General features: G+C 41.8%; 1 protein-coding gene across 1 annotated transcript in view; it reads right to left on the bottom strand.

Moving 5' to 3' along the window:
* Positions 1-14,155, bottom strand: part of arhgap42b (Rho GTPase activating protein 42b) — a 63,962-nt gene extending 49,807 nt beyond the window's left edge. Inside the window, 1 exon segment of the mRNA XM_079732969.1 lies at positions 13,906-14,155. Within this exon segment, the coding sequence (XP_079589095.1) occupies positions 13,906-14,059 (154 nt within the window). The 5' untranslated portion in view covers positions 14,060-14,155.
* Positions 14,156-18,912: the final 4,757 nt, after the last annotated feature.

Genomic DNA, 18,912 nt, shown 5'->3' with positions numbered 1-18,912 from the left:
TGGAAGATAAATGGTCTGCTCGTCCCATTATATCTTGAACCCCTGCACAATGTAAAACATTAAACCAGTTTGGTCATGAAAATAAACAATTGAACGCATACAATCTATATAAAAAGGTTGTTATAGTTCAGAATTATGTTCATATGATCTGTACATTTCTGTAAGAGTTACAGCCATTTTATAAAAACTATTATGCATATATCATAAGCTCTGACCAAAATTATGAATAAACGTGATATTTATATGTCGGGCCAACCCAAAAGGTCATCTAGAAAACATGACTGCTATCCTTGCATGATACAACACATTTGTGAACCCTCCATTCAGCACATCATGGAGAGAAATGGAGCAGGGAGTACAGGCATATATTATCTTACTAAGCCTAACCTATGTTTACATTAGCTAGGCCTTGATGCTTCAGCACAGTGATAGCTTCTAGCAGAACATAAGTTGGTTTTAGAGGCACAAAAAAAAAACAACAAGAGTGGGATGATGAAATAACTAGCTATATTTTCGTTCCAAGCCTGCACAGTTTGGGGAAAAGCCATGCTTCTCCTCATGTTCCATTCTGACAGTATTTCTTTTTAAAAGCCCTAGCTATCTCTCTACAGAGAAGGTGTTTGCTAGAAAGAGAAGCAGAACAGGGAAATGGATTTGTGGATTTCGGGATATTGTAAACTGTAAATTCCGACTTTAAGAGTGAGAATCCTCATGAGAGTGGAATCTAACGTTGATGTGAAACATTCCTCAAAACAAATTGTTATTTTTCAGCAGCCTTCAAACCATTAAATATAATAACAATCAAAACTAAATAAAATGCTACCCTCCTTTGCTCTAGGCTCATTCAAAAAAGATTCCTACAAGATGGTTTAATTACAGGTTATTAATAATAGATTTAGAACCAAATGAATGTGACCAAAATGTCCATTCTGGAAACAATGCAATACAATACTATCTGAGCTTCCACATATTGGCATTAAAAAAAGTTAAAAACGGTTCAAATGGGTTCATCCTTTCAAAAAACATTCATGACCAAAGACATGTATGTATACAGTATATATATATTTATATATATTTTTTTAACCGCCAATGCAGAATCCTTGAGAGAAACCTGGTGACTGCTGGGGCAGTTGTCCATTAGATGGTCTGAGATAAAGCCGGCCACTTACTGTGACCATCATATTTCATCAAAGTCGAGGCACCCCAAAGTGTGAACTGACCATAAAAGCCCTGAAAAATCAATCTTGCTGCTTCCCAAGGGAAAAAAGGAATTGTTTTTAAAAGCATGATAAAGAAATAAGAGGGCATTGCTATTGCTGTCTACAGGCCCTCTTTTTCTCTGTGTTCGGCTAGACTGAAGTTCACTTGCTGCAAAGCACATGATGCCACGCTTTTTACACTTTTTAAAAAGGGGCATTTTTTATCAATTTCTTGCAGTGGAATGCACTCTCAAATAATATAAATAACATTTGTGAAAATCCTCAAACAGTGTGTCATCCAAAATGAAGGACTCTTTGGAAGATTAATTGTGCCAGCGATCACTCTGCACCTTCTTTCATTCAGCAGCGGCTTGCTTCGGATCAATATGAAGCTCGGTGGTCTGGCTCACATAGGGTATCATCAATAATGGATGAACCTCTAGCCCTGGACACCCAGACAGAGACTGACCTCCTGGCTTACACCAATCTCTACATAGCACCTTAGTGACACCAAAATAAAAGACAGTGGCGCACAGACATCGACTGAAATCACCATCTGATTTTACTACCTGAGAGAAAGCATTAGGTAGTCCATTACATGCTCTCTCCCAGAGTCCTCAACATCCACATCATATTCTGCCCTCAATGACTTTAACAACAGACCATTATAGTATTGATCATAATAACACAATAACACATAGAGCCTGATGTTTTAGATTTGCCGTCGTCTGCTTTCATCTTTTTTAAAGTGAGATGGCATTTCTCTCTCGCGCGTCTGAACCAACTCATGCGCTCCCACGTCTTTCTGCTGCCATGTCCTAATAACTGTCCCAATGACGGCAGTAGAAACATCTGCCCTGCTTCTGAACATTGTTGCAGGAGCAGTGAGAAAAAACCACAAAACACGAACAAACATTGATTTGTTTACGACATTGTAGAGGGAAAGCTGAAAGGCGCCAGCAGGCTTCCTGACGTCTAACATCTAACCAGATCCACGGGTTTTACTCAAGAACCTTCACGATCATACCTTTGACTCCAATGCTTTCTACCGCTCTATTGTCAACTTTAAATTAACGCACAGATAGAGACACACAGAGAGACACACACACAGACAGAGAGAGACACAGATAGACAGAGAGAGAGAGACAGAGGAAGACAGCGAGAGATAAAATAATCTACCATCCTTGACCATCCTATTAAATAACAATTTTCATTATAATAACAATTCTTTAGTCAAGGCCACTTTTGTGAGGAAACAATGTTAGCTTGTATCCGGTATTAGTGTGAGGTCACTCTAATGGTTTGTCTGTTTCTCGAATGTCTATGTCTATGTGAGGGGATAGGATAGTCTAGTCGTTAGGGTTTCCATCTCTTAGCCAGAAGGTAGGGGGTTCGATCCCTAACGCGTTGTCTACGAGATGCCCTAAATCCCTTCCCGCTCCTTATTGACATGTGACTGAATTTACTGTCAGTTCCTTTGTTTAAAAGCATCTGTTAAATGATTGAATGGTTACGGTTGCTCTCATTGGCTGCCAAACAGGAAGACTATAAGACATGCATCAAGTGGGTCTGGTTGTCAACATGTGGTAAACGTTATAACACACTTCAACATGAATGGCCGATAATTGTATAAAACCTAGTAAGACCAAATAAGATTTTTCCCAAAATATCCTTTGGTTCTCAATATTGCAGAGCGGGACCTCTTTCTCACGTGACGTGTCAGTACTCTGGTACTGTATCATTCCTCAGACCATAATTAAACCTCACAAACCAGGCTGAAGAGACAATGGCCGATGCTCCAGTACCCCCTCCAACTCCAGCCTTCTCAACCCCACACAATGAGCCTTCACAGCAGAAAGGCAGGCCAGGGTCTATATACTGGGCAGACTTTTTTATTTTTTATTATATAGTCTTATTCAAGCACTTTTCACAGCACACACATTTTGTTACTTTGATTGAATTACATTTTTTGGACTGTGAAATATATTCTTTTTTGACTATTTTTGTATCCTAATATTTTATTTTTCTTTGGCAATGTAAATGTATATTTCCCATGCAAATAAACCCCTATGAATCTGAGCGTGGGAGAGACAGAGAGAGGGTGATCGAGAGAGAGAGATGGGGAGAGAAAGAGAATAACACTGACGGACCCCAGGCTAGAACCTTTATCTGGTCTCCAGGGCAACAGCACACTACCACATTCCATCGCTAAACACACACACACACACACACACACACCCACACGCACGCACACGCACACACACACACACACGGCAGGGACTGAGATGCTGGCAGCTAAGGCTAATAAGCCATGAGAATACGTAACCAGTCACTGCTTAAAATATAAGTTTAAGTAGCAAATGAATGTTGCAAAAGTAGATTATCAGGTACATTTAGTTGGCTGTAGACAGACACGTGACAAATAGATGTACGGACAAAGACAGAATCAGACAGACGGATAGCTATGCAGAAAGACAGATATCAAATAACAACGGCAATGCAGGCCACAAATAACAGTAATTATCATTGAATTTGAGACTGTGTGTGTGCGTGTGCGTGCGTGCGTCTGGGCGTGCGTGCGTGTGAAAGAATAGGTTGAGAGAGTCAATCAAACCACTTCATCTAGTTGGACCATGTCTGCCTTTTCCTATATTGCGAGAACTGATTTGTTTGTATCAGGAGATGAGTTGTGTTTGTTATGCAGGTAGTGCTCCCTGTCCTGTCGCTTGTGTCCTCAATGCCCAAATCTCTACCAAGTTTAAATCTCGCCTAACACAAATGTGTTAGGCGTGTGCAGGTTATGTGCAGGTTAGTGAATCTCGATTCTACGTGTGCAATAAATATTTTCTAAATAAAACAAATGGCAATACTTCAAAACTTTCCGTCAAAGCTCCTCATGATATTCAGTTGTGTAACTTTTCACATCTTCGTCTACATCCACACACAGAAGCACATGCACACGCACACAGCTTTTCTCTTGTCTCTACCTTTCTGTCTACATTCTTCATGTCGGGGGCCTTTTTGATTTCATTTCATTTTTAAATCTCGTCTTTTATCCTCTTTTAATGGCAGTTCCCTTGAGGTGCTTAAAAGGTGATCCGTGCCCCTGTACGGCCTTTGCGTGTGATATAAATGAGTCTGCGACACATTTCATGCTGGAATTTAACGGAGGGCGGTGAACAGGGTAGACTTGTGACTCCTCCATCTTGTCTCCTTGCCACCCTAGACACTCCGTTATTCAAGTGGAGATGTCTGCCTTCAAAAGAAACAACGTACCTCGTACACTCTCCTGGCCTCACAGGGAAGGGGGTGGGGGGTGGGGGGGGGGGGGGGGTCTTTGATGCAGGCTGTGTGGGCGGGCAGGGGGAGGGGGGGGGGGGGGGTGAAGGAGGAAAAAGGAGGTAGGAGAGGTGCTTTATGTGTCACTTTGATTCCATCTGCTCCGATCCTGATAGCAGAGCAGCACTCCAGATAAGGTCCTGTATCACCTGCTAATGATTACGCTTGGTCTGCTGGGTCATACAGTGGGGGGGCAACCATCCAAGGATCCTGAACCTGAACCCGTCTCCCAAGGCTGGGGGAGGGAAAACTCCCCCCCCCCACAAAGGACCCATATCCAATCACTTGATTCTAGGCTGAGCGGACTGCGTTTACAGCTTTGGAACAGCCTGTGGATGTAGCCTGTACGGGTTAGCACCCCTTAGCATCGCTGCTGTGGTAGGACTGGAATGAAGAGTGTACGACACACAAAATGGTTTGAATTCCCAATCATAATTTTAAGAGTTGTTGAAAACTCGAGCCTGATGGTCAATGGCGTTCTGCAAGGGTGTGAATCACTAACAAGACACCTTTGCCTTTTGACAGTTCCGAATAAATACGCTAGAAATCCACTATAAAAACAGACAAATACAACTATAGACTGGAGGTTTCAATGCACAAACAATATGTTCATTGCACCGCAGAACGTAGTAACTTATATCTAATCATTGTTGGTAAAACGTGTATAGGCTTAATAAGAGACTTTTTTATCGCCAATTACTAAATTTTTCGTATTGTGTTTCTTTATATTTTTATTTAAAACTTGCAACGTCTGAGTTTTAAAGGGTGTAAACGAATAACTTTTAGATTCGAAATGAATGGTTTGAAATATATAAATGGCTAAAGAAATGCTAAAATGCAGGAAAGGAAAAAAAAATACGACCTTTAAACCCAGGGTATATCTCAGTATGTGTGTGTGTTTATGAGTTTGTGTGTGTGTGTACAGGGGAGTGGCTTGTATGTGTGTGTGTGTGTGTGTGTGTGTGTGTGTGTGTGTGTGTGTGTGTGTGTGTGTGTGTGTGTGTGTGTGTGTGTGTGTGTGGTTTTTCTTACCAGTTGTTTCTCCAGAGAATCTTTTTTTTTTGGTTTCAAATGTGTGATGGGTGAATGATTTCCATCACAGACACAGTGGTCCTACCGAGCTATGAAAGCAAGGCACTTTAGTCAGTGATGATAAATAATTGAAAATAAACTGCATAAAATGTTTTACGTCACTACACAAACGAAGGGCAAGAGCCTTTTATGCCTTTCCTAGAAACAAAAACACCTAAAAACAACTATCCTAAATCAATCTTTGTGATAATGATCACCTGCTTTTGAATATCGATAATAAAAAAATGTTGAAAGAAAAAACATTTTGGGGGAAATACACAATTTTACCAGTGTTTTCTCTTTGTATTTGACAAGATTTAACACACGCACACAGACGGAACAAATATCTTTCCCACTTTACTAAAACAACATTGGCAGGCGTTGTGTTATAATAAATCAGTCGGTTACTCAAGGATTTTCCAATGTGTAGCCCACAGAAAGACCACCTGGATCTCAAAACAAGAGAAATGTACCGTCAATACTCATTTTCACTGGTTATGGACGGCCACGGCTAAGTAGTACATCACACACACACACACACACACCCACCCACCCACCCACCCACCCACCCACCCACCCACCCACCCACCCACCCACCCACACACACACACACACACACACACACACACACACACACACACACACACACACACACACACACACACACACACACACACACACACAAACTAGCAGAAAGTCTGAGTCTGTATATCAAGGAAATGTGTTTCGGGCGGTGAGGATTATGATTTGCTCAGCAGACATATACCAGACATATTCAAGTCAGGGAGAGAGGTCAATAAAAATAAAGCAAAAGGAAGGAATAAGGAAAAACAGCAACACGGTCACAATATTTACCCCTTTTTGCATAACAATAAAAACATATCTATCAGCCGAAGCCGATACAAAGTTGACACAAGGTTCGGTTGGTACAGGGAATGAGGGGACAAAATGTCCGCCCCTGTGTGTGAGTGACAGATTGAATTCCAGGTTACTACGGCAACACATCGCCCCCATTTGAATTCCGAAACATTTGTCCACGAGCGCTGTCCGAGGTTTCAGAGATAAAACTAGCTGGCTAATCCCTTTATCAAAACGTCCACACACAGTCACACACAGAGAGTAACACACACAAAACCCTGAATAGGCGATGTCCCGCTGGGGTAGCAGAACCTGCCAGCTCTCTCTCCTCCACTCAGAGTGTGATTCACCGAGGGCTGAGATGAGAAGAGTGGGAGGGAGGGGGAGAAGAGACGTACAAGATGATCTGTTGTCTGTGGGACCCAAGAGACACAAGAATATTCCCATTCCTTAGAATGGAGGAAGGTAAACATTAGAGAGAAACAAACACACACAATCATGAACACAATCACACACACACACACGCACAAATGAAGTAGACACAATCTCACGAGCACAATTTCAACTGTGAGCACACTCGCACATACACAAAATTCAGTCGCTAAACAGTCACAAACACACACAAATGCACACACACACACACACACACACACACAAAGCTGTTTCAAAAACAGAATTACAGATACAAACACAATCACGCGCGCACACACACACAAACGCACTCACACAAATACACACACACAAGTACAAAGAAACCTCCGCATGGACCACACAGCCTAAATGATGTCAGACCGGGGGGAGAGTGTGTACGAGAGTGTGTTTACAGCACACTTCCTGTGGCCGAGCCTTTCTCAGCATCATGTGTACTCAGACAAACAAACAAACGGCTAACCCTCTTAGCTACGTCGAGAGCCCCCCCAGCACCCAGCACTCCGACTCATTACAGTACCACGCAATACTCATTAGCGGAGCATTTAAGTGTCTTAAATCTTCAGATTGATGAGCATAAACATGCGCAAACACCTCTTTAAACACAGGGTGCCTTCATTATGACAGGCGTAAAGAGTATTCAAACAGATATCTTTAGCTAGGGCTGGGGGGGTAGGGAGGTTGGGGATGCTAGGCAGTGACAGTGATTTTCCTTATCGCTAATAGCCTAGCTTTATTACGAAGTGCGCTATAGCAGAACGCACACCACGCCTCTGAATTGCCTGTGTCTGAGTAGGTTGGCGTGCAGAGCATTCTGTCAACAACAATATTGATGATGTTTTCACGCGGTATCCAAAGCTATTTACATTGTTTACAAATTATCAAGAATCTAAAGTATATAAAATGTTGACAGTGAATCATGAACCGTTTGTTTTTTGGTTTAGCTTTCCTTTAATCACTTCATTTGCAGCACTTTTCTGATCAATTCCACCTCTCAAATGTCTCTCTCTTCTCAGTTATTTTAAGGTAATTTCTTGTTCTTGTTGGCTTGTTTCACTTTGACAAGTCCTTTGTAAAGATGTTTTGAACGAAAAGCGCAAAATAAAAAAGTTTGAGATTGATCCATCGTCTAGTTTGAGAAATTAACTGCTATATTCACTCAACGGGGAGCGGGTCCAATAAAACCACACCCTTTTACCACTCTGACTTATCCAGTCTTCAAGACAAGAAACACTGAATCATCCCATAATATCCCAGCAGCTTCTATATACTCCGTCCATGCACCGTCTAGCTTCAGGGGTGTGCATGGGGGCAGAGATATTAGTTCAGGATATATATAAGCCCTGTCTGCTCCTATGAACCTGGGTCCCCTGGCCTACTTCTTGTTACACTCGCGGGGAGAGACAGGGTAAGATGTTGGTGCCTGCCTTATCGCTTTGTCAGCCAGCGTTAGCCAGGTGGCCCCAGGGGGGCCTCTGAATAAGTGGTGTTCTCCACGGACACCTCTGGCCTACCCCCGTCGCACTACCCTCCTAAAACACACACACACACACACACACACACACACACACGCACACACACACACACACACACACACACACACACACACACACACACACACACACACACAATCTTGGAAAAGCCCCAGTTGTACAACCAGATGTGGTACTCCATTTTTGTAGATACTCCTAGACTGAAGGTATGCCTTTGTTGTTCACTGCCTCACTTGTAGGTCGCTTTGGATACGCGACTCTGCTAAATGGAATTTAAAAAGGTTGATTGTCCAATTACAGACCAATTAAAAATTGTGAAGATGTATGATGGATAAATCAACATAACAGGTGGTATAGTCTACTGGATAGGCAGATCTACATATCCACAATCTACAGTACAAGTGCAGTGTACATCGGTATACAGTATGCATGGGGACTGCAGAACCACCGAGTGAACCAACAGATAAGAGCTTTGCTCAAGGGCAACCAGGGATGGGCAACCAGGGATGTGAAACGGGTCTTCTGTGAATCCATGTGTGTGAGCAGGCATACCTGTGTGTGTGTGTGTGTGTGTGTGTGTGTGTGTGTGTGACGCGTGTGTTCAAAACGTAAGCCTGAGTCCCAGCATGGTTTTTATATCTCATCTCGGTGTGTCTCCAGTCGACGGTGGTCTCTGTAAACAGCGGAAACTCTGCAGCAAGTACACAGTGTGCACACAGAGTGTAAACACACACACACACACACATAGAGCCCTGAGCCAATGTTGGCTCTGGTATTCTGACTCAACCAATCTCACATTCTACACTTTCCTCTTCTAAGACTAGAACAGACCCAATGCATATGGAGAAGAAAAGAAGAAATCCAGAGGAAGATGCACTCTTTAATAATGTTGGTGACTTTGGACAGGGTGTCATATAATTTGAATGACATCATAGAATAGCATAGAATAGTCAATAAAAGTATTGATATGAGCGTAATAAAAATGCAGAATATAATCAAATCGAATAATGGAATCTCAAATAACGGTGATGGCATAGCTTATTAAAACATATACCAGAATAGAATATGCAATATCAAATATCGCTGGTGGCATGGCTATGCGCCCAGAAGAATAAGCATGGGCAAGGAACAAATAAAAGAAAGACAAAGCCAAACAAATGAATAAATAGCGGCTCATTTGGCCGGTGTCTTGGTTCTTTCGAGCTTTCATCACAAACAAGTTGATTAGAGTGTTCTGGTTGGAATAATAAGCAGCACGGCACTCGTATCAGGGGTAGATATGTATGCACCTGCAGGCCACCAGGTGTGGCCTGCAGGTGAACCTACAATCCTATTCAGAACAGTGCCACTTGGGCACACTCAGTACCGGGGGATTGGATCTGATCAAACACCAGATCCCCTGGCATACAGGCACGACAACGGATCGAGGGAGGGGCGGAGATATGTTAATGTGACGAAAATATGTTAATGTAATTCTGTTCACACACTGTCTATCGCAAGGTTTCTACTCCTAAGAAATGACTGATCTCATCTTCTATTTTTCTACATAAGCTTTGTGTTTTTCATGTCTGCCTATTAGGAAGCTACTGCAGTCCTAACCACCCTTGGAAGGAGGAATCCCTCTTCTTTCAGACTATTATTAAGGGCTATACAAATAATTAACTTGATATGGTGGCAGGATGCTTGTGCTTTGAAATGTTATTGTTTTGTTATTGCTAATATTTGGCATGCCAGCATGAGGCTGGCTCTGGCGTTTTGCTTCGATCCCTCTCTTCTGGCTCTCTCCGTCTCACAGAAACGCAAAAAATACACAAGAAGACGAGAAATATATATTTTTAAAACATACGTCACAAACGTCCTCTTCCAGGCTGACCATTCTCGTGGTGAGTGTGCGTGACGTCTGAGGTGTGTGTTTTAGTATCTTGAAGGAGGCAGGGAGCCGGGAGAGAGAGCAAAATAAGTGAATCACTAAAGCGAGTTAATACATGTGGAGTTCAGCTCAGAAACGGAAGAAGGAGTCAGACGTATTGGTTCCGAAAATAAACAGCACTGGGTCGTTCGTCTGGCAGTGGTTTGCGTATGGCAAGGGAATATGTTGAACAAACACAAAGGACCTGGAAGTTAGCTGTGCTTATGTGTAATGTGCTGGAACTGAAATTAAGGTACAGGTAGGGATAAGGCAGTACAGAGCAGGGGCGTAGGAATGAGTTTAACATTGGGGGGGACACATATCGGAAACCTGGTAGGAGCAGGTAGGGGTTAGGCAGTACAGAGACATGTTTTTAGGAGCAGGTAGGGGTTAGGCAGTACTGAGACATGTTTTTAGGAGCAGGTAGGGGTTAGGCAGTACAGAGACATGTTTTTAGGAGCAGGTTGGGTTTAGACAGTAGAGAGACAGGGCATTAATAAGCAGATAGGGTTTAGACAGTACATGTGTGAACAACCGTGTTCAATGTAATAGGACCTTTAGTTTTAAACTATGACCTATAATTTCAAAGATTAAATAATGTTTTTATACGATGTATACATTGTATACATCGTATAAAAACGATGTATACAATGTATATACATTGTATACATCGTTTTTATACGGAACCTTTTATAAGGAACCTCTTCACCTGATACTAATTCTACACAATGGAACTTCAAGGAGCAGTTTTCAATTTGGCATCCAGTGCCCTGTACTACGAACCTCGATTAGTGGGTTAGTGAGGTATGTTGCGCTCAAAGCCTGGGTTAGCTGGGACACGAAAGTCAATCTCTTTTAGCGTCGTTTTAGCCCCTCCTTCGACAATGGCGCCAACATTTGTGGGTGTTCCCGTGGACCTCTGAGCACCTATCGTACAGGGGTCTCTCAGACAGAGGCTCTTTCGGGACCGATCCCTTGGCATCGACTGAGAATATTCTTTATGAGAGATACAGGGTATTCTCTATTTGATCGTCCTTGTTGGACCTTATGTAGACAACACTTAGTGTTGCACATTGTGTCTCCGTGAGAAAGTGGTAGCGTGGAGGTAGCGCGTCAGTCTTGAATTTTTGCGTGCAGGGTTTGTCTCCCAAGTGACGCATATTTATGTGAAGCTTAAAAAGTCCCAATTCTCATGCATATGGAATACTTATTCACCAAAGGTTATGGAATTATATTTTTGTGCTTATTTCGAACTTGAACCCATACTCTCAAGGCCGTGCTGGCACCAAATCTATGGGGGTAAAAGGCATGATGATAGACCGGCGAGATTTGAACCCCAGTGAATTCCCTAAATTACAGAATAAGGCAGGTTGGATGTTGCTTATGCATTTTGAAATCATCAACACTCTATTGGGATTAATGGCGAACAATTCTGCATTTGGCATATTTTATAGACAATATGCAGAATCTTTTCACTCATACACATTTACACTATCGGCTGTTTTTTGCCAGCACGCCTCCCTAGCATTATTATGTGCAACTGTGATGCCCCTCTGATTTTTGAACTCCTCATATGAGGTCATTAAGACTATCTGTTCCTCTTGAGTGAAATAGACTGCCCTTGATCTATCCAGTTTATAAAGGTGAGTAAAATGACGCCCCTTTCACGTGAATGCGCATTGAACCTAAACCGGAAAACCTGGCTTGACTAATCGAATCCTAAGTGAGCGTCGTAGGACCATTTAACTCTGATCCCTAGTTACGTCTCTGTCGATCCAGGCTTTCCCAAGAAAGCCTGGATATGTTCAGCGAGGTTCGTAGTATACCCCACAGGTTCAGATTGCCTGCACAGGTAGTGGACGAGAGGGGTCAAACCCAGAGACTATGAGCTGGGAGGCGAACACTATCAGGCTATACTGTCCCGTGTCCCCATTTCCACAGGCTGAACCAAAGACCACACAATAATGCCAAGTTATTATAAGTCATGTTAATTTGCACATTATGCTTCCCTGACAGAATGAGGTTACGTTTTGGAAGAACAAATTCCTTTTAAAAAACATCTCTCCATTCTAATGGTGTTTAAAGGCCTGAAATTGCCTTCTTGAAAGGAAATAAATAACACAATTTGTGCTACAGAATATAACCATGAAATCACACTGATGAGTGTGTGTGAATATTTATTTATGCTAATGTTGCGTTTAGCACCACACACTGTTTAGCTAACCAATCGCTAAGCATGGAGTCTGCGCTGGGTAACCCAGACACCCACTGGGGAAAAGTGGATTTGGTACGAAGTAATGGCACCCAATCTCAAGTAGTTTGCTTCAACACTTCCCTCACTTTAAATGAACAAGTTAATTTAGCTAATCAATTGATGGTGAATGGATGAACAGAAATGGTGGACAGATGGAGCAATTATTGGATAGATGGATGCATGAACTAAATGGATAGGTAGATAGAAGAAGGATGTATCAATGAACATATTACTAAATTAATGGGTGGATTTTAGCCTTACTTTGTCTGGTGATTCATTTAAAGGGCCCTGGTCGGCCAGTGAGTGTGAGTTTGTGATTGACAGGTGATAGGTGGAGTGGGGTGGTGTTACTGAAGCAGTTGTCAACGCTGGAGACAAATGTGACCCAGCAAAGCATCGCAATCCATCTCCTTAATAACTCCACGACACACTACTGACAAACATCTGAGACAGAAATATCTGAGGAGCTACTGAACTGTGGATACATCTGTACCACTCTGGAATAATTTGACCCCATTCCTGAATATTTGCATAGGATTCTTGAAAAACAAGGAAATGTAATTATTCTGCAGAACGATTTGAGACTTACTTAACAATATTAACAAAAGGCTGCATTTAATAATCATAATCGTAAGATTATTATTGTTTTGGTGACATTACATAATAAATAAGGCATAGTCTATATATCCTTAAATAACTAAGGTTTTTAGGTGAAATCCTTCCTGGTATTGACTAGTACAAACACATGAAGATAAATATTAACTCCCGATGACTTATTAGGTCTATAGGAATGCAAGCCTAAAGGCTGAACCACGTTATCCATCCTACAGTTCACTCATTCCTAGCATTTGGCCAGAAACCTCAAGTTGTGGTGTGAGTGTGTATGTTTACTCTGAATGATGCTGGACTTAATAACAGAGAAATTACGTCATGCTGGGAGAAAGTAGAAGGGATTCATCCGTTCTAGCTAGTGGCATGTCCGTGTGTTTCGGAGACTGATCGAGGAGATGTGATAGCGGTCGGATCAGGTACAGCCCCACTGATCCTATCGGCTGGGGATCTTCATGCCTGCAGGGTGTTTGTTCTATCTCCACTTCAAAAAGATGTGACTGATTTCACGGATCCTTCAGAAATGCGAAAAACCTAAAACTCTTCTATTGTTTAGAAGAGCTGGGTGGCTTTTTGACCCCAAACAATTCACCGTTGTGTGTGCATTTTGTGTGATTTAGGGTGCATGATTTGTCTGCTCTGTTGTCAATTCATTACAATAATAAAAAGTTGATAAACTTAACCAAACTTTTCATTAATGGCATTGCTGTTTCTGGTAGAACAGGTCTGAGATCAGCTACTCACTCTTAAACGCCGTGATCAGCATATTCCCATCTTTGATCAGATCTTTGATGAACTTATTCGTCCTCTCCAACTCGAATTCATGGCATTTCAGGCGCTCTCTGAAATCCGGACTATCCAGGAAAGAATCACTGAATTCCAAAGTAGGGAGTCCCATCTCACTGTGTCGGTTTAGAAGAGGGTTAAACACGGCGGGTCTGTGTGTGAACCGTGTGTGCTCTCATCACGGACTGCCGGTGCGATATCAGCCCCCCAAAAAGCTTTGTCAAAGTTTGGTTTACTTTGTGAAACAGTCCTTTTCCTCTCACTTCCGCCTTGCGTTCCTCTCCCTCTGCACCAGCGGACCCCGTGTGACTCCTGCTGGTTAGATGCTGTTCAGTTTAATTTAGTTATTGGATCAGTTTAAAAAAGGATTCATAACCCCAAAGACTACTGTCAACGTTGAACTGCAAACCTCCCTGGGTTTTTGTTTGTTGGATGTTTGTTTTTGTTTGGGTTCACAAACATCGTATTCAATTATTTAATTGTTTCCTGATAAAAAATAAATAAATAAAAATAAAAATCTATATTACTTACTACTTACTACTAGGTCTACCACTACTTAGTAGCCTGCGTAGGCCTATGGGTTAAGTATTAAAACTAAACAAAGAGGAATACACAAGAAAAACAAGATAACAAAGACAAGTAAAAGGTGAGGGAAAAATAAGATATTCCGATTTATTATAAAATAAATTACAGAAATTTAAGCATTGCATCGACATTAGTGACTGCTGCTCTTTCTCCTCTCTAAGCCCACGTGACGACAATGACGTTTCATCTTTAATTTTCCGAGCTCATTATCTCCGCATCCTCATCCACTGTGTGTTAGTCCATCACTCAATGTTCATTTGTATGCGACCTCATTCAGAAACCTGGCCATGGAATGAAACTGTGGTCTATGTTGGGTTAGTTCTTGAATTAAACACATCTTTGTTTGAAGCAATTGACACACGAGTGTATTCCAGGAGTGCTCTTCTGTATTGAGTTATTTATAACCCGTTTTACAGCTGCTGCTTCTGATTATGATTATCATCCGGACTTGTCATTTATTATAATCACAACAAGTGATGATACCATTTTAAAAGTCATGACACCTATTTTGCATGTTAAATATGTTCTGCATTACATTGTACCAGCAGAGGAGGAACCATACATCTTAATTAATACCTTGCTAAATAGGTCGTTAGGTTGAAGCTTGTGACAGAGGATGAAGGTGCGGCATGCCAACATGTGAATGATGACAATCCGGTGGGTATGAGAAGGGGCTGCTTGAACATAAACAACAAGCAATTATGCAGCAAATGTAATAATGCTTGGCCTGCTAGATGCTCGACTCAACTATTTGTCAGGTCTTGCATACAGTGCGCCTATGATAATATCCAGGTCAACGAGGTGTTTGAATAAATTCATCTGGTTTATTACAGACTCATACCATGGTTCCTTCGTGGCTTTACTTAAGCAGTGCAAGCATCAACTGACCGTTACGTCCAGTTTCTCACAGACTCAGTATCCAATCAGATTAGAGCATACTTTTTTAGGGCCAATAGTAGCGCAGCATTATATTATATAACATGTATTTATTATGAATAACACATTCAGTATGGGATACATTACACTGTTAAGGAGGAACAAACTGTATATCCTCAGCCTTTTTCCACACCTGACTTTGTCTTATGGTTTTTGTAAGAACATATTTTAATTGTCTACATCTCTTAGCTGTTTATATTTTGCTGGACAATGTGTTATGTTGGCTTTAAAGTGTGTTTTTATCGTTGGCTGCCCAGGGAGCTCCAGATATATTCGATTTGTGGTTTTAATACACCTCAACGTGAGGCCGTGCACGGGTCCAAACAAATAACAGAAATTAATAATTACAGGCAGGGTCATCCCTACTGGAATAAGACCATCGTCAAATAAAGTTTTACAGGGGAAAACTTGTAAAACTTCCTCTGTTTCATGCTCAAGAGGAAGCAATATTCAGCTCATTAGCCGAGCAGTAAACATCTAAATAACTTTAATAACTTATTTAGATATTTAGAGCAATTTAAATGATTTTCATTTAAATAATTTACATTCTCTGTGCTTTATGGAAATAGAGGATCTAGTTTGTTTTTATGTTTCTGCACCTTGTGTGCTCCTCGGGCATCTGGGGAGTCGTCAATCTGTCTTAGTCGTAATGGCGAGGAACATCTCCTCTGTCTGCTGAGGGAGACTAGACTTTTGGCTTTAAGTATGATATGGGGTGAGGCTGAGCTGAAAGGCTTGCCTTTGTGAAGCAGTGTAGACGGTTAACGTTGAGCATGAATACATATATATTTATATTATAATATGGAACAAATTGAGTTGTAATTTTTTTTGTTTTGTTAGAATGCCAAAGCAACATCTAAATCAAAGTCCCGTTGCTTAGTGTTTACCCCTTCATCCACAGCCAACCACTACATTTCTTATCTTAAAACTATTTTTATAGGCCTTTTTATCATGTAGCATAATTTCTTAATGCTCTAGTGGCTTAGGCATTTAAAATGCAAGAACTGGTATTCCTGGTCTTAACTTTATCGACCAGCCACAATAAACAATCTACAAGTTCAACAAATTCAACTCATATTCAAATCAGCAGAGACGAGTAACAAAAGCGAAAAACAACATTTCTTGACAACACGTTTGGGGATTAGACACCATCACATTATTCTTCATGGGGACGGTAGATCGCGGTCTGCCGGAAGATGAATCCCCCTCTGCTGTCTAGACGCTGGTGCTGGTGACTGTGGATGGAATTCCCTGGCCCCGGAGGACGCCATCTCCTCCTCCGTAGACAGGCGGAGCTTAATCTCAGGGCTGTAGGGGATGGAGGGGAGCTGCGACGAGTCGCAATGAAAACAACAGAGACAAGCGTGAATGAGAGATGAATATACACACTGCTCGTTGGCGCGAAATCCTACTCCTGTTTAATGCATGAGGCCAAGATTGGATGAGAGATGAAGGAGAGGGGCCTGAGATGACGGCGTTGGAATTAAGAACCCGGACATAGGTCGCTGAGAAAAAGAACGGGAATGTATAGTGTATATGTATACACATATATATATATATATATATATGTGTGTATTTTACGTTGTTTTCATCTTTGTTTTGGGGGTATAATAATGCATAATCTAACTCCACCAGTACTCCCTGGAACAGGCTCACATACTGCCCCCTCTGGGGTATATGGTTGGAGCCCTTCAACACGGACCCAGAATGCACTGCTGGACCTAATTTAAGCTCAGTGTGTGAAGCAGGGAGGCTGGATAGAGTCGACAGGTGATCTTAAGCCAACCCGTGGCATCCGAACACAAACACAGCTTTGAGTGGGACAACTGTGGGTTGGGCTGCGTCATGTAAGGGAGAGTGTTTCTGGGGCACAACAACAAGTCCGTGTTCAGAGGTATCCTTTCAGCTTGTACACAAACGTTGAACGTTGGCGTGTTAGTCATGGAAGCACGGGGGTGTCGCGCAAAGCACCCGCCTGTTAAATACCACGCACGCAGCGGGAGGGAAGAACACACACATCCGTAAACAGATATTCAAACATGGTCATATGCACACAAACAAATACTAAACTAAACTCAATAAAATAAACGTAAAGAAATACATGAGTGTGCGATCACACGCGCGCACGCACGCACGCACACACACACACAGACACACACACACACACACACACACACACACACACACACACACACATTCCACCTTCATAGTCACACACATACACATGCACACACATTCACATACACTCATATCAGAGAAACACATTCCCACACACTTAAACAAGCGTGTGTCTATGTACACACATGTGCAACGACAAAAAAAAACAAGTTATACACTCACAGATGACTGACTGCACAGAGGCTAAGTGAGTGAGACATCTTTCACTTACTGTGGGTGTTGGAAGAGCGGGGCAGGCGCGTCCTTAGACCTGGGCTTTCGAGGCTATAGCCCTGGATCTTTTGGGAATAGCCCCGGATCGCTGTGCCGTCCAAAATAATAATAATAATAATAATATTGCTGAAAATAGCCCTGTAGAGTATACTTCTTTGTGGTTGCATTACCAGCAGCCATAGATGCAACATTGTAGCCAGTGAAAACCGCAAAATTCTGACGTGCCTATATATGGGCAGAATTAGAATAATTTGTTGCAAAATGTTGCAAATTCAACGTCGGTATTCTTTCTTCTCTATGCATAGCGCATCTCGTCGATAATGCTGTTTCGTGCTGCTAGCCTTTTAGTGAGATCAGAGAGTGTTGAGAAGGACAGTAATAAAATATTTTTTGTAAGATCGATATAAGAAGAGAGACCCGCAGTGAATTCAACCCGGTCCACACTTGACATCGGGTAGGTGCATGACAGTGGTACCGTAAATCTTCAATAGCCCGGGCTTTTATTTGTTTCAATCACTGAACTTTCGAACAAAACTCTTGCTCAGCAAAGATGGGAAATACTATCAAATGTATTATTTAAACAAGTATGAATATTAGTAACCTAGGTTGCCTGGTAAGTGGGTAGGCCTGCCCCGGCGTGAATCAGACATGACGATTGGTCTTTCCTTTCCTTCTCAAAACTACGTTACAATTGCATATTTCATCAGCCCGATTTTCAAATGTTCTATATATATATATATAAAGAGATCAATGAGCGGTTGGATATCAGTAAATACGGATTAGCTCTGCAGTCTGTTTTTCTTTTTTGTCAGTGATAATAAGGTTTTAAGTGTGTTTTAATGTGTGGTGTGCTAGAGAGCTATGTATAATTGTGTGTGTTGTGTTAGAGGTGTGTGTGTGGCTCAGAGAGGTTTGTGTATCAGAGAGGAGTGTGTATTAGTGTGAGTCTATGTACCAATGTGTATTTGTGTTTGTCTTAATGTGTGCATCCGAGAGGTGTGTGTTAGGTTGTGTATCAGAGAGGTGGGTCAGTTTGTATTTGTGTGTGTATCG

Source organism: Pollachius pollachius (genome assembly GCF_949987615.1).
Source record: "Pollachius pollachius genome assembly, chromosome: 3".
Lineage (NCBI taxonomy): Eukaryota > Metazoa > Chordata > Actinopteri > Gadiformes > Gadidae > Pollachius > Pollachius pollachius.
This window is presented reverse-complemented; position numbering and strand designations above follow the sequence as displayed.